The sequence below is a fragment of the Schistocerca serialis genome, chromosome 3 (assembly GCF_023864345.2).
Source record: "Schistocerca serialis cubense isolate TAMUIC-IGC-003099 chromosome 3, iqSchSeri2.2, whole genome shotgun sequence".
Classification (NCBI taxonomy): Eukaryota; Metazoa; Arthropoda; class Insecta; order Orthoptera; family Acrididae; genus Schistocerca; species Schistocerca serialis.
Genome location: NC_064640.1, coordinates 436,284,814 through 436,309,514, shown reverse-complemented (window position 1 = coordinate 436,309,514; position 24,701 = coordinate 436,284,814). Strand labels below are relative to the sequence as shown.

Sequence of the window (24,701 nt, the reverse complement as noted above, 5' to 3'; positions counted from 1 at the left end):
AGCTTGGCATCAATTGTCTGCGTCTTTTCCAACGAGAAGGTTGTACTTTTTCTTGGTAGATTCCAAGGTTTTTCATGTAGTAGATCTTGCACATGACTACTACCATATTCCGTTTGTCTGCTTTGAATATTACGGCGTTGTTTCTCTCTATTTTTTCATAAATTTATTCCCAGAGAAGATATTTTCTTCTGCTGTTCATCCAACTTATAACTAAGTTACATTCCAACAAAACTGCTTCATCCTCAACACAAGAGGCAACGTCTGAGGTCATATCCATCATTTGGTTTTAGTTCCTATAGTTCATCGCACTGATAGTACTTTGTAATATGGATGCTGCCTCTTGATAACTTCCCAACATTTTTCTTTCTAAGATCCTTTATTGTATGATTATATGATAGCGGAACAAACACTGGTAGCAGTTACTTCTGTAAAATATGTGGGAGTATGCGTGCGGAACGATTTGAAGTGGAATGATCATATAAAATTAATTGTTGGTAAGGCGGGTGCCACGTTCAGATTCATTGGGAGAGTCCTTAGAAAATGTAGTCCATCAACAAAGGAGGTGGCTTACAAAACACTCATTCGACCTATACTTGAGTATTGCTCATCAGTGTGGGATCCGTACCAGGTCGGGTTGACAAAGGAGATAGAGAATATCCAAAGAATAGCGGCGCGTTTCGTCACAGGGTTATTTGGTAAACGTGATAGCGTTATGGAGATGTTTAGCAAACTCAAGTGGCAGACTCTGCAAGAGAGGCGCTCTGCATCGCGGTGTAGCTTGCTGTCCAGGTTTCGAGAGGATGCGTTTCTGGATGAGGTATCGAATATATTGCTTTCCCATACTTATACCTCCCGAGGAGATCACGAATGTAAAATTAGAGAGATTCGAGCGCGCACGGAGGCTTTCCGCGAACCATACGCAACTGGAACAGGAAAGGGAGGTAACGACAGTGGCACGTAAAGTGCCCTCCGCCACACACCGTTGGGTGGCTTGCGGAGTATAAATGTAGATGTAGATGTTTTTATGGATCTGCTATGCTGAATTAAATGTACCATTAATTTAGTTTTTCTTCTCTGTAATGATAATCGATGTCTTTTTTTTTTTTTTTTTCACTGGATGTTCTTCCAGTCTCAGAGATTTCTGTGGCTCTTTCCCATATCCCCATCTCTGTTGCTTTCAATTTCATCATTTCATGTTTCCCCCGAGTCCATCCTTTATAACCATAGCTTAAATTACTCCATTTAAACGTCTTGTGAAATTCCTTCTTGGTCCACACTAAAGAGCCAAAGAAACTGGTACACCTGCCTAATATCGTGTGGGGCCCCCGTTAGCACGTAGAAGTGTGGCAACATGACGTGGCATGGATTCGACTAATGTCTGAAATAGTGCTGGATGGAATTGACACCATGAATAATGCAAGGATGTCCATAAATCCGTAAGAGTACGAGGGGGTGGAGATCTCTTCTGAACAGCACGTTGCAAGGGGGCCCAAATATGCTCAATAATGTTCATGTCTTTGGAGTTTGGTGGCCAGCAGAAGCGTTTAAACTCAGAAGGGTGTCCCTGGAGTCACTCTGTAGCAATTCTGGACGTGTGTGGTGTTGCATTGTCCTGCTGGAATTGCCCAAGTCCGTCGGAATGCACAATGGACATGAATGGATGCAGGTGATCAGGCAGGACGCTTACGTACGTGTCACCTGTCAGAGTCGTATGTAGACGTATCAGGTGGCCCATATCACAGTCCCCTGCTGACATGTAGGGTCCGTGGGTTCATGAGGTTGTCTCCGTACTCGTACACTTCCATCCTCTCGATACAATTTGAAACGAGACTCGTCCTACCAGTCAACATGCTTCCAGTCATCAACAGTCCAATGTCGGTGTTGACGGGCATACGTGAGACGTAAAGCTTTGTGTCATGCAGTCATCAAGCCCATATCGATGGTGTTTTGTTGAATGGTTCGCATAGTGACACTTGTTGGTGACCCAGCATTGAAATATGCAGCAATTTTCTGAAGGGTTGCACTTCTGTCACGCTGAACGATTCTCTTCAGTCCTGTTGGTCCCGTTCTTGCAAAATCTTTTCCCTGCCGCAGCGATATCGGAGATTTGGTGTTTTACCGGATTCCTATTATTCACTTTACACTCGTGAAATGGTCGTAAAGGGAAATCCCCACTACATCGCTGCCTCGGCGATGCTGTGTCCCATCGCTCGAGCGCCAAACTAAGACCACGTTCAGACTCATTTAAATCTTGATAACCTGTCATTGCAGCAGCATTAACCGATCTAACAACTGTGCCAGACACTTGTTTTCTTACCTAGGCGTTGCCGACCGTAGCGCCGAATTCTGCCTGTTTACATATCTCGGTATTTGAACACGCATTCCTATACCAGTTTCTTTGGCGCTTCAGTGTATACTAAGGCGGTCGTTTGTTAACAGCTACTATTATTACTAAAGACATGTTTCGTTGTTGCAATTCTTCTTTGAAAATGCATTATACTTCTGTTGCTATCTGTTATTTTATTTGCGAAGTAGGAAAACTCATTTATTTACATTAGTAGTTATTTCCGTTTTTAATGTTTACTTTACTTTCCGTTGGATATACCTATCATCATTATTTTAGTCTTGTTTGCGTTCATTTTCAGTTTTTGGTTGTCCAGGGCATCACACAAACATTTTTGACATGTAGTTCATGCTATTTTCACAATCAGCTAAGACTACTTTATCATCAGCAAGTCGAGTACAATGTATAATTTGGATCCATTCAGTGCCACTAGCATTGCATTTTCTGTGGATAAATTAAGAAAATAGGGAATGAGGGGAAGAGACAGAGACAGAGACAGAGACACAGAGAGAGAGAGAGAGAGAGAGAGACATCAGCCTCATCGGACACCTCTTATCTAGCCTGTTTGTTAATATCAGTGATACCTATTTGTGTACTCTGATGTTTGTATAGATCTGGAATCTATCTTTTATCTCTCGAGTCTATTCTGGTTTTATACAGTTCTCTAAACAGAATCTTCGAGTCTGCCGTCTCAAAAGCCTTCTCTATGTCAATGAGTGCTGCGTACGTTTTTCTACTCATCTCAATCCTTCTTTCTAAAATAATGTGTAGTAGCGTTAGAACCACCCCGATCCTATTTCTGTTCGTAAATCCAAGTTGATGTTGGTTAATCTTAGTTCTTAATCTTTCTTTAACAATGCTGAGCAGAATTCTTGAAGCTTGACTTAGCAATGCCAAACTTTTAAAATTTGAATAATCACTGTCTTTCATTTTCTTACGTGTAGCAATTCTTTTACTTTTTATCAATAAAGTTGTTAGTTTTCATCTTCATAGCTCACTTACATAAATTTGTGCAGTTGTTATTCGCCTTAGCTTCAGAATTTTTAAATAGTTCTGCGGAGACGTTATCTGTTCCAATCCCAAAACTTTCGAGACTGGATAAATAAAACATAAGAAAAGTTAAGATATTGGTTTTATTTTTTAGGTGTTCTACATAGTCCCTCACCACTTGAATACAAGATACAGGACGTTCATATAACGGTGTGAAAATGTCGGATAAGTCCCTCTTTGAAATGTTCAACTTTCACGTGACATTTTCACCTTTTTCGGTCTTGGCGAACCATCAGAGCTTCGTTCTGCACTTTGTCATTTGATGGTAGGTTCGTATGTATAGCACCAAGTCTCGTCGGCCGAGATGCTTTTTTTTCAGAAAAGAACTGCCCGCATTTTGCAATTCAGTCAAGTCGCAACAGTCGTCCACGCTTCGTTGTTTTTGTTCGGGAATCAGAGAGTGCAGGTCAAACTTTACACACAGTGTCTCTTCTTCAAAAGGTTCTGGAGGATGTCGTGAACAAATTATTTAGCGATGTTGCTCTACTACGATTCGTGACACAACAACGTTGACACAATACAGCAGAGCGCCCAGTACTATTTTTTAATTTATTGACTTTTAGAACTTGCCCATAATGTCATCTCAACACTGCGAGTGTATACTACAGCTTGTTTTGACAGTGCAGAGTATACATTAGCTTAAGTCGAACACCACGTGGAAAACTTAACACACACAAGTGACTGGTCAAAAGCCAATCTGTTGTATACAGTTGTTGGTTCAAGCTGCTGCCGTAGTTACTGCGCTGACATCGCTTATTCACTAGGAACCAAATCAGTTTCGGAAATTTTTAGATGGACAGTGTATAAATTCAGTGGACAAAAAGTAATGAGATTAGGCTAGTACCTCATAACCATCATATACTAAAGGCAACGCCGTGTTAACGTTGCCATCTTTCTCCATCCCTCGCCATCTCTATTATACGGTTGTAGTTTCTGTAGTTAATTGTACTGGTAACACTTTGTAATACGGATAGAGTTGTAAAACTACCATGGGCTACAGTAGACTATCATAAAAAAGCTTAGACTACGGTAATTTTTCTCGTATTTTTGGTCATTTAAGATCGTAATAGTGTGTTGCATGCCTATCGAGCGTTACCTCATTTCGTTAGCTTTGTTTGCATATGTGATTAGTCTCTTACTAAGTTCGCCTAGGAAACGGCAGCGGTGAACCGTCTAGAAACTGAGTGAGGATATATAAAGGGTCACATAGCCTATGGAACATTTTTGTTCCACATAGCTATCTTCCTGTCTGTTTTTTAAAAATAAACAGCATTTATAGTAAAATCGAAACTAACAATTTTTAATTCAGATTTTATTCGATATTTGTTGATTTGTAGCACGAAACAGAGGAATGTTGCAGTGAAAATAGAAGAAGCAGCAATACAGATTTATGTTATAGCGCCATAAAACGTATTTTCTCCTAAAAACGTAAAATAAAAAAAAAAACGCAAAACAAGAGCATATCAAACATCGCTTCAGTACTTCGTCGAGTTTATATAAAACATGTTTCTGTTATTGCTAAACAACTTTCGCACTTATCAGTAATAACAGGAAACTCTTACCTTTGATCATGGTGGAGAACGTTGTGTTGAGTACAAAATAGCAATGATAATTATGTGGATTCATTTATGTTTGTGCATGTAAGTTATACTTGCATCGAAATAAATTGCTTTGGTTACATAAAAGCGCTGAAGTTACTCGATCAAGTAATTCTTAGTACTCATAAAATGCAGTTTATGTTTTGTAAGAATATGAGATACTGAGCAATCTGACACTGAACGACTCGTGGTTTTATTTATGTGCTATACAAATCAAACAAGCAAAAAACAAAGAGAAGTCGTCGGCTCCCAGTTTCTCTCCCACATATTCACTTACGTTTCTTTCCGTACTATTGCTACCAATACCACCGGTAATCCTACCATTTACTAAGACAGTTATGTATTGTGCTAGAACTACTGAACCGTAGTGGTTTTTTTTTTTTTTTTTTTTTTTACTGCAACGATAAATACGGATGTTCTCAGCCTGCCTCTTAATTTTTTCCCTGGATTTTTCCTTTAAAGATCTTTTATGAAAGTGTTATGTCGAATTAGGTATCGAGTTTGTATAATTACCTAACAAAAAGTAATTCCAAACTATTTTTTTGTTGGCATGTGTAATTTGTTCAACACTGATAACTATGTTATTTCTTATTGTAACCAAATGTTGGAACTGTGATTGCAGATCCTGAGCAACCGGCCGCTGAGCATCGTGAACGACGAGAACAATGGGCAGTTGGAGACGGACTGGCGGCACAGCGAATTTATCAACGAGTGCTTGCTGTGGCACAACGTGTACCGCCAGCGCCACAGTGCTCGGCCACTCGCGCTCTGCCCGCAGGTGAGCCGGCCTACTACGCCTGCGCCCACTGCCCGCTGCCCGCTGCCCGCATCGCCGCAGCCGCAATCGAACCACACCACCATTTCCTTTGTTGGTCGCCTTTAACTTAGCTCAGACAGTTCGTGCAGTCGTAAATTTCCTACAGTTCTGGCAAATACGTAACCGCTCCTGTGAATAATATCTCGTAGCCAGATACACGGTGGAGAAAAACAAACTGACAATATGGCCAGAACAGCGTAGGGAACATCTAATGGAACAAAATTTTTCAGATAATCATAGCTTAATTTCTCGTATTTCGGGTTCAAAAGTTTTGTAAAAGCCATCATAGTGGCTTTTGAGTGTATAAGCTACACACCTCAAAAAAAAGTTTCGCATGACCCCGGTTTCCAGAACTGAAGAAAGAGGTTGACTGTGGATGTTGTATTACAGACACAGTCCCTTTGACTGTTCAGAGATATCACTAAACCCGCCCAAAGATGTAAACAGCCATGCACGAGCAGCGCCTATTAGACGGAGGGGGTCCGACAGCCGATCAGTTCCAGTCATTCCAATACGAAGGAGGTACACGGCTCGTGTTGTCTGTAGTTCAACTGTGCCTAGACGGTCAGTACTGCGGTTCGACCACGTCCACATTGTTACTTTGTGCCAGGAAGGGCTCTCAACAAGGGAAGAGTCCAAGCGTCTCGGAGGGAACCAAAGCGATGTTGTTCGGACATGGAGGAGATACAGAAAGACAGGAACTGTCGATGACATGCCTCGCACAGGCCGCCCAAGGGCTACTACTGCAGTGGATGACCGCTACCTACGGATTATGGCTCGGAGGAACTCTGACAGCAATACCACCATGCTCAATAATGCTTTTCGTGCAGCCGCAGGACGTGGTGTTACGACTCAAACTGCGCGCAATAGGCTGCATGATGCGCAACTTCAATCCTGACGTCCATGGCGAGGTCAATCTTTGCAACCACGACACCACGCAGCGCGGTACAGATGGGCCCAACAACGTGCCGAACGGACCGGGCAGGATTGGCATAACGTTCTGTTCACCGGTGAGTGTCGCATACGCCTTCAACCAGACAATCGTCGAAGACGTGTTTGGAGGCAACCCGGTCAGGCTGAACGCCTTAGACACTCTTCCAGCTAGTGCAGCAGTGTGGAGGTTCACTGATGTTTTGGGGTAGCATTATGTGGGGCTGACGTCCGCCGCTGGTGGTCATGGAAGGTGCCGCAACGACTGTAAGATAGGTGAATGCCATCCTCCGACCGATAGTGCAACCATATCGGCAGCATATTGGCGAGTCATTCGTCTTCATGGACATCAAATCGCGCCCCCATCGTGCACATTTTGTGAATGACTTCTTTCAGCATAATGACATGGCTCGACTAGAGTGACCACCATGTTCTCCATATATGAACCATATCGATCATTCCTGGAATAGATTGAAAAGGGCTGTTTATTGACCTCGTGACCCACCAACCACTTTGAGGGATCTACGCCGAATCGCTGTTGAGGAGTGGGACAATATGGACCAACTGTGCCTTGATGAACTTGTGGATAGTATGCCACGACGAATACAGGCAAGCATCAATGCAAGAGGACGTGCTACTGGGTAATAGAGGTAGCGGTGTGTACAGCAATCTGGACCACCACATCTAAAGATCTCGCTGTATGGTGGTACAACATGCAGTGTGAGGTTTTCATGAGCAATAAAAAGGGCGGAAATGATGTTTATGGTGATCTCTATTCCTATTTTCTGTACAGGTTCCGGGACTCTCGGAACCGAGGTGATGCAAAACTTTTTTTGATGTGTGTATTGCCGGCCGAGGTGGCCGAGCTGTTCTAGGCGCTACAGTCTGGTACAGCGCGACCGCTACGGTCACAGGTTCGAATCTTGCCTCGGGCATGGATGAGTGTGATGTCCTTAGGTTAGTTGGGTTTAATTATTTCTAAGTTCAAGGGGCCTGATGACCTTAGAAGTTAAGTCCCATAGTGCTCAGAGCCATTTGAACCATTTTGATGTGTGTATTTATCTGCAATATTGCAGTTTCGGTCGTATAGTCAACAAGTGGCGTAACGGTGCTTCAGTGCATGTCAGAATCCAAAAATCTTCTGACATATATACACTTCACCGTTGTATCAACGTATTTTAACGTTGATTTCATCTTTAACGTGTATCGCACGAAATCATTATTCGTGTACACTGTTCACATGTAAACGAACATACTTCGCTTAAAATATTAATCGACCGCGACACTATTGCACTTGGCCTCCCGAGACCGTTATCGCAAACCCTCGTTGATTTCCGACCGGAACGGGGATTTTCATGGCTCGGGGACAGGGTGTTGTGTTGTCCTTACGTTCCTATCCTCATAATTGACATTTCACTATTGAGATGACTGAATGGACAAGTGAAGAAAGCCAATAAATTGTAAAAATAAATTAATTAAAAAATAAACACGCGGTGACATTACAGTAAACAAGAACAATGGTGACTAAGGGAAACGCATTCCATTATGAATGATTTCAAAGTGTCCTCATGAAATGTTCCGATTAAAACTCACGATAAGCCGACAGGAGCTCCCTCACTCCCAAGCGCAATAAGACTAAGGCCGACAGATTTAGGCCCAGACAGTAGTGGGATACAAACGTGAGCGTCGCTCACCATACGGCCCGACAGGACTGATGATACAGGTTGCCACTTCATTTCATAGCAGGACTCCTCTGGTTGTCATCCGCAGCACCCTTACATCACAGCGGATCGTCGACGATATTATACGCCACGTGTCATTGCCCTACATGGCAAGCCATCCTGGACTTACATTCCAATAAGATAATGCCTGCCCGCATACGGCGAGACTTTTTACTGCTTTTTTTCTTATTTGCCGAACGCTACCTAGGCTAGCAAGGTCATAGGATCTCTCCCTAATTGAAAACGTTCGGAGCATTATGGCAGGGCTCTCCAATCAGCTCGGAATTTCGACGATCTGACGCGCCAACTGAACTGAAGTTGGCACGAAATTCCTCAGGAGGACATCCAACAAGTCTATCAAGCAGTGCCGAGCCGAATAACTGCTTGCATGAGGACCAGAGTTGGACCACTGCGTTGTTGACTTGCTCAGTTTGTGAAGCTCTGGAAGCTCTGTCTCTTGAATAAATCACCCAGTTTTTGTTAAATTGTTCTCATTTATTTATCTGTACATGTTCAAAACATCTACCGATTTCCGCCCTATTCGGATAATTCCTTCATGGTTAATCGAAAACAGATAACATAAAAATTAAAATTTTGCTGTTTTTTGTCTTTAATAAATAAAAATGGAGAATTCACCACATGAATAGGCTGATAATAACTAGGAGAAAGCATTAGAAAAAGTCAGGCTTCTTGAAATGACAATCAAGGAAAGGGTTGAAAATTATTTATTTCCATGAAATACACTCCTGGAAATGGAAAAAAGAACACATTGACACCGGTGTGTCAGACCCACCATACTTGCTCCGGACACTGCGAGAGGGCTGTACAAGCAATGATCACACGCACGGCACAGCGGATACACCAGGAACCGCGGTGTTGGCCGTCGAATGGCGCTAGCTGCGCAGCATTTGTGCACCGCCGCCGTCAGTGTCAGCCAGTTTGTCGTGGCATACGGAGCTCCATCGCAGTCTTTAACACTGGTAGCATGCCGCGACAGCGTGGACGTGAACCGTATGTGCAGTTGACGGACTTTGAGCGAGGGCGTATAGTGGGCATGCGGGAGGCCGGGTGGACGTACCGCCGAATTGCTCAACACGTGGGGCGTGAGGGCTCCACAGTACATCGATGTTGTCGCCAGTGGTCGGCGGAAGGTGCACGTGCCCGTCGACCTGGGACCGGACCGCAGCGACGCACGGATGCACGCCAAGACCGTAGGATCCTACGCAGTGCCGTAGGGGACCGCACCGCCACTTCCCAGCAAATTAGGGACACTGTTGCTCCTGGGGTATCGGCGAGGACCATTCGCAACCGTCTCCATGAAGCTGGGCTACGGTTCCGCACACCGTTAGGCCGTCTTCCGCTCACGCCCCAACATCGTGCAGCCCGCCTCCAGTGGTGTCGCGACAGGCGTGAATGGAGGGACGAATGGAGACGTGTTGTCTTCAGCGATGAGAGTCGCTTCTGCCTTGGTGCCAATGATGGTCGTATGCATGTTTGGCGCCGTGCAGGTGAGCGCCACAATCAGGACTGCATACGACCGAGGCACACAGGGCCAACACCCGGCATCATGGTGTGGGGAGCGATCTCCTACACTGGCCGTACACCACTGGTGATCGTCGAGGGGACACTGAATAGTGCACGGTACATCCAAACCGTCATCGAACCCATCGTTCTACCAATCCTAGACCGGCAAGGGAACTTGCTGTTCCAACAGGACAATGCACGTCCGCATGTATCCCGTGCCACCCAACGTGCTCTAGAAGGTGTAAGTCAACTACCCTGGCCAGCAAGATCTCGGGATCTGTCCCCCATTGAGCATGTTTGGGACTGGATGAAGCGTCGTCTCACGCGGTCTGCACGTCCAGCACGAACGCTGATCCAACTGAGGCGCCAGGTGGAAATGGCATGGCAAGCCGTTCCACAGGACTACATCCAGCAGCTCTACGATCGTCTCCATGGGAGAATAGCAGCCTGCATTGCTGCGAAAGGTGGATATACACTGTACTAGTGCCGACATTGTGCATGCTCTGTTGCCTGTGTCTATGTGCCTGTGGTTCTGTCAGTGTGATCATGTGATGTATCTGACCCCAGGAATGTGTCAATAAAGTTTCCCCTTCCTGGGACAATGAATTCACGGTGTTCTTATTTCAATTTCCAGGAGTGTACATTAAGTGATAGACTTGGAGATTTACAGGATAACAAAAATCTAACCATGAAACTTATTTTGAGAAATAAGAAGTTTTTTCTGAGACAGTTTAGTCACGATTTTCATTTAGGGCTATTCTGTTCGCGGCTTTAACTTAATGACTTTATTGTGTACATTTATTTAGTTGAGTCAATATATTCCCAACGCTGAAACTTATTACTAAGATGTTTAACTTGTATTTATTTCAGTTTCATGTTTATAACAGTTTAAGTTCCAATTAAAACGCTTTTGAACGAAAAATTACTTCTTACACATGCAAATTTCATGTCAGTTTAACTTTCTAAAAGGTTAACAGTACAAAATGTAAGGGGTAGAAAAATATAAAAGAGTCAACGAACTTATTTTCTTATGACACTGAATTTTATAATTCTTTCAGGTAACTTGCCATAGTATTATTTAGTGTAAAGAATATTCCAATACAGCCTCCAGAAAAAACAATAATTTTGAAGTAGCTTATTTGTCGGATGATATTCGACATTTCCCTAATAGTTTCAGCAGGACAGTTGAAGTTAGGCTTCCTTTAAATTCCTATCACAGGCTGGTTATATTAGACGCGAATTTTCTGTGATGTTTGCTGTTTAAAGCTTCAGTATTAAATCAGTTACACTATAAGTACCGTACTGCCATAAACTTGTCAAGATTATAAGCTGTGCCATCGAAACACCACTGCTGTCAAATAGTCAACGTGTGGTACTGTTAGCTGTAATGTTGTCAATAATGAAATCTAAAGACAACATGTTTTAGTTTTTGCTAATGTACAGAAAGTATGAATGAATTTTTATTCTAACACGATATCAGTCAGTGCAGTAGAGCACAATAACCACAGTATAACACAGAAGCAGCTGATTCAGACAAAACAGCACTTCTAGACAAACTAAAACATGTTCGGTACCGAACAACTTCCGCGAGTACACCACTGACTGGCCGTGTATTTACATGAGTAACTACACAACGATGCATTTCCGACCTATGGTTATTTGTAAAGTTTTGCTTTATTCGGCATCCCCTACTCTGCTCTCGCCGTAATATCAGGCTACTTTTGTCCTCCATATATTTCAACATTAACCTGACTGGTGATAAATAAAAAGGAATTAGTTTTAAGCTAAATCTCGGAACAAATGAATTTTCATTTGCTTCATTTTGTATACTGTATGAATATTTCTAGAAGGCTCTACATCGCAGTACAGAAGGTTTCTCGTTGTAGTTGGAAACTGGGCCAGACACCGTTCTGTTATATCCAGCGCATGCTGAAGGTGAGACGCCTGTGGATGGAGCCATCCAAGGAAGTTGACGCACCCTACTCTACATCTTCATCTATTCTTCTTAAGAATACTATATCTCGTGTGCCACTATTATTTCTCCCATTTCTGTTACCGTTTGCGCGGAGTGCGAGAGAAGAACAATTGTCATTAAGTATCCGTGTGAGCTCCAACTTCCTTTATTAAACTGTCGTGGCTACTTCGCGAGATGTACATCAGAGGAAGAAATTTTTGCTGGCCCATCTTGCAACAGATGCTCTGCGAATGTTATGACTAAACATCTCCGTGAAGTACAGCGTCTGTCTTCAGGCATCTGCAACTGGGTTTTGAAGAGCATTTTTGTAAATATCACACGTTTATTATACAGACCCACGACAAAACAAGCTGTGATTCTTCTGATTTCTCTATCTCTTCTAATAATCCTTCCTGGTAAGCATTTCAGACTGAGAAAGAGTACTCAAGGATCGATAGAAAGCGGTTATGCAAGCTACTTCCTCTGTGGGGGAATTTCACTTTCTTTGAATTCTTTCAGTCAGTCTCAGCCTGGTATCTAAATTTCCTATAACTAGTTTTATGCAGTAATCCGACATACAGTCAATCTGGACATATAATTCCAGATATTTTACAGTTGTTACTTCTTCCAATGATTGATCAATACATTACCTTTCTTCATAGAGAAGACCAACTGTCAGTCGCTATATTACACGTCGATTCTCTGCAGATCTTTCTACTATTCGCAACGATTTTCTCTGCATTGCGATTCACCAGTATACAACTTCAATGTCTGCAGTTGCAGTACGCGCATGCGCGTGCTTTCCGCTTGAAGGAAGCGTATAAAAAATGGTCAAATGGCTCTGAGCACTATGGGACTTAACATCTGAGGTCATCAGTCCCCTAGAACTTAGAACTACTTAAACCTAACGAACCTAAGGACAACACACACATCCATGCCCGAGGCAGGATTCGAGCCTGCGACCGTTGCGGTCCCGCAGTTCCTGATGTTTTTTTTTTCTTTTTTTGCATTTTGTTCGGTATTGTTCGTTGCGTTTGATCTAGGCGGACGTCATAAGACATCCGTTCAAATTGACCGCTGATTCCTGTACTCAGTTTTTTTTTATTACAGAGGGCGAGCAGCCCTCCGACCGAACACGCTGAGCTACCGTACCGTGGACTGAAGCGCTTAGAACCGCTCGGCCACACCGGCTATCAGGAAGCGTATATCCTGCAAATTATGTTTCTCGCTTGTTTATGGAGAATTTATCACTTACCACCACCATCAGCGATGACAACTCGCGACAAATGAAATAGAAATTCACTAAACAACTCGCTATTATCACATTAAGTGCTCGCATTAGCTGCGTCATTCAGAGCAGAGCGCTCAAAACACTATTGAACGCTCATTGGCTGTCGGAGTATGCGTGGCGTGAGTGTGCAGAACAGGCCTAAACTCGACGTGACACCAACTACAATTGAGGCCTTCAGAGCACAAGTGACATAACTCCAACTACGGTAGTTTTGAGTAAGAGGAGCATTCATTAAGAAGTGTTCAAAAATGGTTCAAATGGCTCTGAGAACTATGGTACTTAACATCTGAGGTCACGCCTTCGTAGGCAATTACTTGAAGTAGGCATGGTACACAGGAGGAATAAATTTTAGAAGACCAAGCATATCCTTCTTCTTGTCAGTAGTCCGCCTGGTATTGTAAAGTCTCCCTTGTGTCACTGTGGCAAGGCTCTCAAGAGGTCTGCCTAACGTGTGCTTATAAAAATCCACCTCATGAAATTTTTCACCTGGACGGAAACTTGATTTAAACCTCATGGAAAATGGCACTACCCGTCCAAATTGCATCCATCTGATTTGCATCCAATTTAACGGATGCCCATCAGCAGCCCTTTTCCTAATCACTATGCAGTCTAGTAGCTCCTTCGTTGACAAAAAGTCGGCGTTCTTCATTATGCGAACAATGAAAGACTTTTTCTTTTTCACCCTTGGATAATATTTATCCTATTGCCAGCTGAGTAAATATATTGTTTTTTGCGACTGATTAATTCAATCAGACCAAAGTTTGCATCATTAGGCAGGTAGCTATGGCCAAGCATAATAAATTTGAGGTTTATTACTTCCACTTTCATTTCTGGGCCTTGCACTAATTTCATCAATGAAACACACACATTGCAATTAAGGTTCTGCCCTGTACATGAATCAGAATATGCCATTATTACTTTGTACGTCTTTGTGTATTCCTTAAGGTATTTCACAACATGTTGGGAACCTCGACCTCCTTTTGTTTCATCCCACATGTACATGTATCCGTTTCCCTCATTAAAAGACTGGCATCCCAGTTTATACATATATAAATTTCTCTTACAGTAGGCAACAGAAGTCTGCAGTTTTGGAAAGGACAGTGCCTTCTGTAAATCAAATGTAAACACGTAGTGGTCACTAGATACCGCGTTTCTATCTTGTTTCATCGACTCTCTTGCTTCTTCAGCCTGTGTTAGCTGTTCGTCCTTCTCGTTTTGCAGCATACGTCTCTTTTGTACATCGTCCTCAGCTGCAATCTTCAACTGAGCTCATTGCACGTTTTACAAGTATCTTTGGATGGAGGCTTGAGGTGTAGATCAAATTTTGAACTGAAAACATGATAGTAATATTTTGCTTTCACCAGTTCTTTGCCAGTGTTCCTAGACCGTTGACTATAGAGTTCATACATTTTCCTCGCTGTGAGATCTTGGCTGAGATATCGTCGATTGGGATTATCCTTTCTGGTATAACGCCTCTGCTAAGACAGAAACAACTTGATATGTTCTTGAACACCACTGTCGTCTATTTTATTTCTAAGTGTTTTCCATCCTTGTGAATCAGTCACAGCAAACACTTCCTCCTTTCCTACATACGTGCATAACCTCCCTTCATTTATTTGCAGTGTTCCTAAGGAGTATCTTTTGAACACCTGTATACTATTATTTCCTATCCTGAGAAAGTATTTGCATGTGACTGCTTTTGGAGAGCGAGATCCATCCTTCAAGCGTTTTCTTTGTACTGAGTTTGACTGAACAAGTCCCCAGCTATACACATTATGTCTGGAGTAGTCCGCTAATTTCCAAAAATTTTCCAATATTTCATTCCTCTTACTTGTCTCAATTTTTGCATTACATTCCTTCCTGCAGTTACATTCCTTGTCCTCAAATATTTTTTCTCGAACGTTCTTTCTGGTACGAGATATATACGACTATCCGCTGTTCCTGTTATTCTTACAGACGTTCCGTTTGCATGCGTTAGGAGTTGCGTCCTTTTACGTCCCCTGTGCAATTCCTAAGAATCTAAAAGTATGATAAAATGGTTCACATGGCTCTGAGCACTATGGGACATCTGAGGTCATCAGTCCCCTAGAACTACTTAAACCTAACTAACCTAAGGTCATCACACCCATCCATGCCTGAGGCAGGATTCGAACCTGCGACCGTAGCAGCAGCGCAGTTCTGGACTGAAGCACGTAGAACCACTCGGCCACAGCGGCCGGCTACAACACATGCAGTTACTTCTAAGAGACAAACACTGCAGATACTTGTATAAGTTGGTGTTTATCACATTGTCTGTAGTCTTTCCCCACTCCCTCTTGCGTCTGCCCTGCAACCCCCCCTCCCACCCTTATCAGTCCTCTCCCTCCGTCGGTTCCCCTCTCCCCCCACCCACACTTCGTTTTTCCTCTCCTCCTCCCCTTTTTTTCCCCTCATCTGTCCAGGTCCCCTCCATCTGCCCTTGGCTGTGGTGTGTCATCTTCGTGCCAACTTTTTAGTGCAGTGTCTCAAGTGAGTGTTAAGTGTTTGCGTCTTTTCCGAAGTGTTGCGAACGGAAATCATACTGTCGTTGGGTGTGATTTTTATATCTCTTGCGAACAGAAACCAGATTGTCGCCGTGTTTTCTTTTTTTTAATTATCTGTCTACTATTTTACCTGCCTGCTTCCTGTGTATTTTATTAGCATCGCCAACCCTTTGTTTTATGTTTTAACTTCCACAATTTTCCACCATTTTACAATTTACGTCACCGTTTTTATCGCCTGCTTTTATTGTTTATTATCTTCTTCTTATGTTTTAAAAATTCTGTAGGCTGAAGAGCGGCGCACTAAGCCGCTGCCAGCCCACCCCCTTCAGGGGAAATCGAAACTCAATAAAGGAAAAAAAAGGAAGTTGTCTGTTCTCAATATTTGATTTTTCTGCCAAAGCTATTGTTTTTATTACTCGATTAAATAAATACATTATATAATGCTAATACGATGAACAGACCTACAAGAATCATTACACACAGGCGTTTAAAATTAATTTGTGATGTTTATAAACTTATACATATTTTGATTTTAGAATCTGTAATAATTCTGGAACTATGGTTCGTGATAAGTCAAACACATGGAGTTATGTAGATAATAATCGGTTAAACCTGAATGTTGGCAGCACCTCGTCAGTTTCAGAAGAGAAGAAAAAACATTGATACACATTGTTGAACCATGCATTGAAATAATATTTACGGCTTGTCTGTGCAGTCAAGGGTGGTGCACTTGGGATAACATTTTATAAAGGTCTTGTAAATTCCTGGACTGGACGAGCAGGTCGTTGAGCTGGGTGCTCCACTGTACATGTATCACCTCAAGTCAGAAGTAATGAAAAGCGAAAATGGTCTTACACATAAATCGAAATCCATCTTCAGTTGGGCAATGTGTTGCAATTTCTTTGACAACTCATGACGAAATGTTTCAATTAGTGAAACATATTGAGTCACGTGTGGTCCAGAAATGACTGATTTGACCTATAGAAAAGTTTCGTGTTTCATGTGATGAACTTAAAGTTGATTTTTCCACAGGACTAATTTTTGTTTGACAGCATCAACCTTGTCTGCCCCATCCGTTACCAAATGATTCTCCCTTGCATTAGGACATTTAAATAATTGACATAATTTGTGATAACAACAATAAAAGAGCCGCCATCAGTTTAGCCAGCATTCATCGTCGTTCGTTGTGTTTGCTGCAATGACGTTCCAATAAATATTTTTCCAGCTCATAATACTGAGATGGCATATTAAACCGTTTGCTTGGCCATTAAACGATACGAAAAGTAGGGCAGTTCCCATTCGGCAATCAATGAGTGCCTTCTGCACTTTATCTGTTTTTGACAACTGCGTAGATGCGTAGTACTACTCATACAGAACGTAAATCTAATCTGATGCAAATAATACTGTCGGCAAACTGCTTGGTGCCTGAGAAGGCGACTGTCCAGCTCTGGCAGCGATCAGCTGCCGCCGTCATTGTCCTCTCCCACCTCATTCCTCAGCCCCACTCGCCGGTACACTTGGAGCGCTAGGCAGCATCACGTAGGAGCACTTTGCGGAATGCTGTTTGGCCGGGCCTATGTTACAGCCTCCGACGTTATCCACTGCATAACGAAAAAAGTGTAGCACCCAGAAGGAGAGCAGAAAACGAATCGAAACTTTAAGAATTGAGATGGTATGTGATGTTAATTCAGTGGTTACAGACCTGAGTTAAATTTCACGAAGCACTTGGCACTAAGAGCACACTTATCAGTATGTCGTTGTACGCCATTTGGTTTGGATGCAATCACTGATTCAGTTGGGAAGGGTGTCGTGAGGTAGTTGTATCCTCTCCTGAGGCAAGATGGTCCACAACTGTTGTAACTGGTCGTTCATATACTGGATACTGGCACTGGGAGGCAGTTGACATCCAAGCTGGTCCACGCATGTTCTATTGAGGATAGATCTGCGGTTTTCTGGCCACAGGAATACCTCAACATCACGCAGACAGATCGTAGGGACATACGTCCAGTGGGGGAGACCATTGTCCTGTGTAAAAATGACACCAAAATACTGTCACATTAGATATAACACATTAGGCAGCAGGATGTACATGACGTATCGTTGTGCTCTCAGTGCCCTGGTCATCTGTTAAGTGTCGAACCGTGCTTCATCGCTGAACACAATGTGATGCATTCATCAGCAGGCCATGCTTCCCAGTCACGCCACCACTCCAATTTATACATGCCACAGTATGAGGTGATTATAATTAAACTTTCAAACCGCTGTAGAAATAACACCACTGGTCAAATTGCAGCGGAATATTAATCGGAGAGCCGGCCGAAGTGGCCGTGCGGTTAAAGGCGCTGCAGTCTGGAACCGCAAGACCGCTACGGTCGCAGGTTCGAATCCTGCCTCGGGCATGGATGTTTGTGATGTCCTTAGGTTAGTTAGGTTTAACTAGTTCTAAGTTCTAGGGGACTAATGACCTCAGCAGTTGAGTCCCATAGTGCTCAAACAGTCATACAGTCGTCATTAATCGGAGAAGGGGGAAGACGTATGGCAGAAGAAAAATAAATAGTTACAAAATGTAGCAATAGGTGGCGCTGTAAGCATGATAATTTAATAGTGGTCGACTACAAATGACAAATGAATCATATAACTATGACTGAGGCGTACGTTTGACATTAAACAAACTGTACTATTCAGTGTGCAAAGGTGTAAAGGTGTGATACTTTTAGCCGGCCGCGGTGGCCGTGCGGTTCTAGGCACTTCAGTCCGGAACCGCGTGACTGCTACGGTCGCAGGTTCGAATCCTGCGTCGGGCATGGATGTGTGTGATGTCCTTAGGTTAGTTAGGTTTAAGTAGTTCTAAGTTCTAGGGGACTGATGACCTCAGATGTTGAGTCCCATAGTGCTCAGAGCCATTTGAACCATTTTTGTGATACTGTTAGTTACGTAAGCCCATCCACCACGGCAAGGTCGAATCACATCCGATGGCAAAAATCGGTTTTTAATTGCCATGAGACTAAAAATCGCATAAAAACCGTCACTCACATCGGTTTTTAATTTCCTGATGCGAAAAACCGCATAAAAAGCATCAATCACATCTGTTTTTAATTGTCTTGAGGCCAAAAACCGCATAAAAAGCATCAATCAAAATCAAATTGGAGTATTAATTTCCGTATGACTGGCGCAAAACATGTTCAATATGCTGTCCACCGTTTTCTGAACAAGTCGAAATCGAGAAACAGCGTGTTACACAACTGATCTAAGTGTTTCCGGGTTCACGTTCAGAATGTGTCGCGCAATGAGTGCCTTCAATGCAGCTAAGTTTGCAGTTGGAACACCGAACACATCTTTCAGATAGCCCCACAGCCAGAAGTCACACGGATTGAGATCAGACGATCGGGACGGCCAGGCTGTAGGGAAATGGCGGCTGATAATTGTAGCATTTTTGAAATTCCTCAGCAGTTGCTTAACTGGATTTACAATGTGCAGAGGTGCGCTATCAACATCCCTATCCACACATCCGCGCTGTTGGAGAGCTGGAATGACGTGGTTGCGCAAAAGACACTCATAGAGCTTACCAGTGACGATACAGATAACAGGACCGGAAGCACCTGTCTCTTCGAAAAAATATGGCCCTATGATAAATGATGCCGTAAACACGCACCACACAGTGACCTTTTCAGGATGGAGAGGTACTGGTTGATTGGCGTGTACATTTTCCGTAGGCCATATTCGACAATTCTGTGTATTGTTGTATCCCGTCAGATGGAAGTGGGTTTCGCCTGTCCACAAAATCTTCCATGACCAAACATTGTCCACTTCCTTGCGAGCAAGAAATTCTAAAGCAAAGGTCTCTCTTGCTGACAGGTCAAGCGCGGGATTAGCCGAGCGGTCTGAGGTGCTACAGTCATTGACTGTAAGGCTGATCCCGGCGGATGTTCGAGTCCTCCCTCGGGCATGGGTGTGTGTGTTTGTCCTTCGGATAATTTAGGTTAAGTAGTGTGTAAGCTTAGGGACTGATGACCTTAGCAGTTAAGTCCTATAAGATTTCACACAAATTTGAACTTTTTTTTTTGACAGGTCAACAGGAAGCAACTCGAACACGTGGGTAGTTTTGAATGGATAGCAAAGAAGGATGTTTCGTAGGATTTTATGCACGTGCTCACGGGTGTGTCCACTGTTCGGGCAATTCTCCGTGCACTACACGTTTGCACACCACCTCTCGTCTCCTCCTGCATTCCTGTGGCCACTGCTTCCAATGACGTCGAATCAGTTCGTTTCCTCCGTGTACCAGGTTGTAACCAAAAAGAACCCGCCTTCTCGAATTTCCGAATCATTTTCTCCAGACCCACTGCAGTCATCGGACCAACGCCTTTTTTCAAATACTTCAGTTTCCGGAACTTCTGCTGAGCGACCTATGCACAGTCATCATTCTTGTAATACAGCTTCACAAGCAGAGCGTGATCCTGCATTGAGAAAGTGGAGGTAAATAAAGAGAACAAACTGTAAATCTCTGACGTTCAGAAGTTTCAACTGCAACTAGTTGCTGGTAGGTATCCAGGGGAAGAGCAGAGGAGTGGTGCCCATTATTGACAAACACAGCAACCTCTCCTTTGGCTCTTTCCCCAGTCAGGTCATCCTTACGATACAGGGTATAGCCCTGTAGTGTAGGGGCATCAGATGCTTTGAAATGTGTTTCCTGCAAACACAAGCACAGAGGGCGTTGCTGCACTAGGAGTTTCAGTTCCTCCATGTGCGTCCTGAATCTGTTCATGTATAATGGGAGCCATCTGTCAGGGGGATAGTACTTCCATCCTGACTTTCTGATGGGGAGGGGATCCCACAATGGGTGGAAGCTCAGTTTTGGAGCGAGATGGTTGCCCCAATCCGACATCAAGCTCCATAGCCTCCAAAGGAGAAACGACAGAGACGTCAGAGAGGTCGATGTCGACATCGTCAGGTTGTTTTCTGCTCGATTTCACCGGTGGTTGACGTTTCGCCCTAGATTTTTTTCCCTGGACAGACTTGTCAGCCACAATCGTGGTTGCAGATGTGGCAACTTTAGACAGTGTATCAGACGGAACCCTTGGCGGGGCAGGGAGCTCTACGATGTCAGCAACCACAGCTTTCTCTGAAGGTCTCTGGGGAGGGACAGGCATTGAAACGACTGCAGCAGCACAAGTGCATGGATGCACGCCAGTAGCCCAAGTGCATGGACACATGGCAGGTGTTAGCGCCGACACTAGCAGCTTCCGATAGAGTAGCAGCGTCTGCTTTCCGTGTGGGCTGTTTAACAACTGAAGTGAAGGAGGTACCAAAAACCGGGGGCAGCATGACTTTATAGAGCTTTTTTGCTTCAGTGTAGGGGATTTGCTTAATAGTTTTAAACTACTATATCTTCCGTTCTTCCAGATACACGCTGAAGTCCCGACTCCAGATGGGGTGAGGACCTGAGCAATTCACACACTTCAATGGAGACAAACAATGGATTCCTTCATGAGCGGCCTGACCACACTTGCTACAAGTAGCTTCTCCATGACACCCAAGAGTAGTATGCCCAAAGCGCTGGCATTTGAAACACCGCATTGGGTTGGGTACATAAGGCCGCACACTTAAGCGAAGGAAACCTGCCTTAACATGCTGAGGGAGTTTCATGCTATTACACGTCAGGATAAAGGAGTCGGACTTAACAAGAACCCCATCCACCCTCTTCATGATATTTTGCACGTCAGCTATTCCTGCTGGAGTCCATTCATCTTTCAGTTCCTCCTTGGGAATGTCCACCGGAACCCTGCACGTCACAACGCCTTTGCTGTAATTCAAGGTGGTGTGCAGCTCAGTTTCGATGGCGTATTCCCCAAGGGAGTGTTCATTCTGGAGATTCTTATCTCGCTGGGAACTAGCGGTTTCCACCAACAGCGCCCCATTACGCGATCACTTAACAGATTTCAAACTGCCAGCAATGTCCTCGAGCCCTTTTTGAATGTAGAAAGGGTAAACTTTCTCGAAACTTTCCTTTTAACTATTAAAAACACATTCTGACTGCCAGCATGTGTTCTGTTACTAGTCATGATACTCTCAGATTCCGCTCCTGAGTCAGGAGGACTGGCTACACATGCCCTCTTGTTGGATTGGGTGTTGGAACTATCAGCCACCCACCCTTTCCGCTGGGAGGAGGCAAAGAAGATTTCAGAGGATCCATCTCGGTCCCACGAGCAGCTGGGGAACTAGAAGTTCACCTAGACAAAGCCCCATGTGTTTAGGTAAGCCCTTATACAACTGAGGTGCGGCAGGTTCCCTAGAGGTTGCCCGCTATCGACTCTTCCACCTGAACAGCCATGCATCTCATCAGCGCGCAGCACACTTTGAGATTGAGGTTTTTTTATAGAGGTTTATTTCATTCTCGTGATCCGGGCGGTCAAGCCGAGATCCCCATTCCCTGAGACACACAATGTCCCACCGCCGCGCCGAATGGTTGTCGCTCAAGCATGCCCAGGGCTTACAGTGACAGGGGACTGGCGGTGCTTAGCAATCCCCAGCTCAGGAACCCCGCGGTCATCAAGTCCGTACCTGGCAAATGAATGCTGAGCCCCTGGGGGCAATATTCCGTTGCAATATAACGTCATTCTGACCAGTGGTGTTATTTCTACAGTGTATTTCGCTAGTACATCTGCTGCTAGTCTCCAACAAATGATGTGGGATGGCCCAGTATCTTGCATAAAGCCCATTACTTGCTCTCGGCCGGCCGCAGTGGCCGAGCGGTTCTAGGCGCTACAGTCTGGAACCGCGCGACCGCTACGGTTGCAGGTTCGAATCCTGTCTCGGACATGGGTGTGTGTGATGTCCTTACGTTAGTTAGGTTTAAGTAGTTCTAAGATCTAGGGGACTGATGACCTCAGAAGTTAAGTCCCATAGTGCTCAGAGCCATTTGAACTTGTTCTCGAATGGCAGGCGCTGACGTTAGTGGTGGTAAGACATGGTAGGCCGGAACCTCGACGAAGAGTGTGTCTGCTGTGATGCGGGGCGACGATGGTCGAACCGGGGACTCCAGAGGACGAGCTGAAGCCGGGACCCAACGCGCCGCTTTTCGTCAGGAGGCCAAGCGAGTTCAATAGCGTCAAGGGACAGTGCAGAGCTATACAGCGGTATTCGGAAGCATTGCTTTATTCACACCGTTTACAGTACTTTGCTGGGTGCAGTGTAGTGCCGGCGTGCCGCCCGCTGCGTTGCCCCGCGAGACCAGCCAGCTCAGCAACTCCTGGTATGCCGATGCTGCTGCTGTTGTCAACAAGGCCGCTCAGCTGGAAGTCATCCACACTCGCCCCGGTCGCCGCCACCGATGAGTCGCGTCTTGCGTCGCGTAGCTGCCTGCAATTCAGGAGACTGTTACAGTCCCTGGTCCCCACTGCCCTCCGCCCCATTTGGCCTCCTTTGTCCGACCATGGGACGAAGATGGTTGTACTGGTCACCTGTGGCCCTCGGGCCGCTGCTGCTCCCAGGACAGGACCGGACTCGAACCTGTGTCCTCCTGGATGAGGTTCCGCAAGTTGCCATTAGTGGTGCTTGCCGGATGGCAACAGCTGCCGTCGACTCTGGCGCTGCCGCGCCTCCTGCAGCCCACGCCTCTCCCAGACCCCGGTACGCCAGGTGGGAAGCGAACGTGGCCCATCCTGGACCCGCTGCTGACTGCTGTCACTGCCCTCCTTCAGGCAGACCGTGCAATCTCCAAGTACCGGCTGCCGTTCCGTCCCGCCCCGGTGTTGTGTCCCCGGAGGGAAAATACAGCCTGAACAAGTATATAGAAATAAAGAACAGGTTACACAGAATATTTACAACATCGCTGCCAGACTGGCCCCTATAAGCGTAAACGAGCACAGGTGCGATCTGCTACAGAGCTAAAATTTCCCATCTATTTATATTGCTTTTCCCCTCGCTTTTGACATAGTGTCAGAGAGAGGCAGAAACTATGGCAGGGGTAAATTCCCTTACGTCAGCCATTTACACATCGCCCTCCCGGCTCTGGCCTAGTGCCCCCGCCTCATACATCGCAATTCGGTTTCCTGCCTTGTTGTTGCACCACTCAAAACAAATCGTGCGTGCAATAACGCTGTCGCAGCTCCGCGCCATGTTTACTCTCCCTGGCCTACTGGCTGCCGACTATTACTACACACTGCCAGCGGCCCCAGACTTCATCGCCCAACCACGCCTTTACTTAATTTTAACAACATTTCCCTTTTCTGCGACCAAGACTAATACTAGCGCAGCAGCTGTCACATTCCCCCGTAGATAAACATCTGGGCACTGTAATATCTGAGTGCCCCCCCCAAATCTCGATATTGCATGATTCGACCAAATGAAAACCCACAATGAGGCCTCTTTCAAAATTAGTAAGCTGCTGATAAGAATTTATCACATGAATACATCGCATCTCCATGTCTTTCACAGTGATGACTCGATATCCTACCAAGCTTGATAACAAAACTAGACGCGAAACAACGCTAATGCACTAAACAAGTCATAGAGAATTGCAACTCTACTCACTTATATACTTGTCGATCGTGTGTACCACGTTACTATCACATTCGACCTTATCTTCTGTGTGTGTGTGTGTGTGTGTGTGTGTGTGTGTGTGTGTGTGTGTTTGACACTGACGGAAATACTAAGTATGACATCATTAAGCACCATTTCGATATTTATGAAATTTTGTGGAGATGTTCATCACACGACGATCAATCGTTTTTTACATTCAGAACAGATGTCTGTCATCAGTATCATCATGACGTGTGAGATCCATTGGTACGGAAACACTCTTGTATTCGCTGTGGTGTGTAAGCAAACAGCGTCTGCATGTGATCTTGAGGAATTTTTTGCCATGTCTGTAACACATGTTGTGTCAGCCCTTGAATCTTGCAGGCTGGAGACTGGTATGGAAACATACGTCTTACAATTCTAACCAAGGCAT

General features: G+C 44.6%; 1 protein-coding gene across 1 annotated transcript in view; it reads left to right on the top strand.

Moving 5' to 3' along the window:
• The window catches only part of LOC126470909 (Golgi-associated plant pathogenesis-related protein 1-like), a 140,755-nt gene that overhangs the window by 5,201 nt on the left and 110,853 nt on the right, over positions 1-24,701 (top strand). Inside the window, exon 2 of the mRNA XM_050098939.1 lies at positions 5,615-5,770. Within this exon, the coding sequence (XP_049954896.1) occupies positions 5,615-5,770 (156 nt within the window). The remainder of the gene's footprint in view (positions 1-5,614; positions 5,771-24,701) is intronic.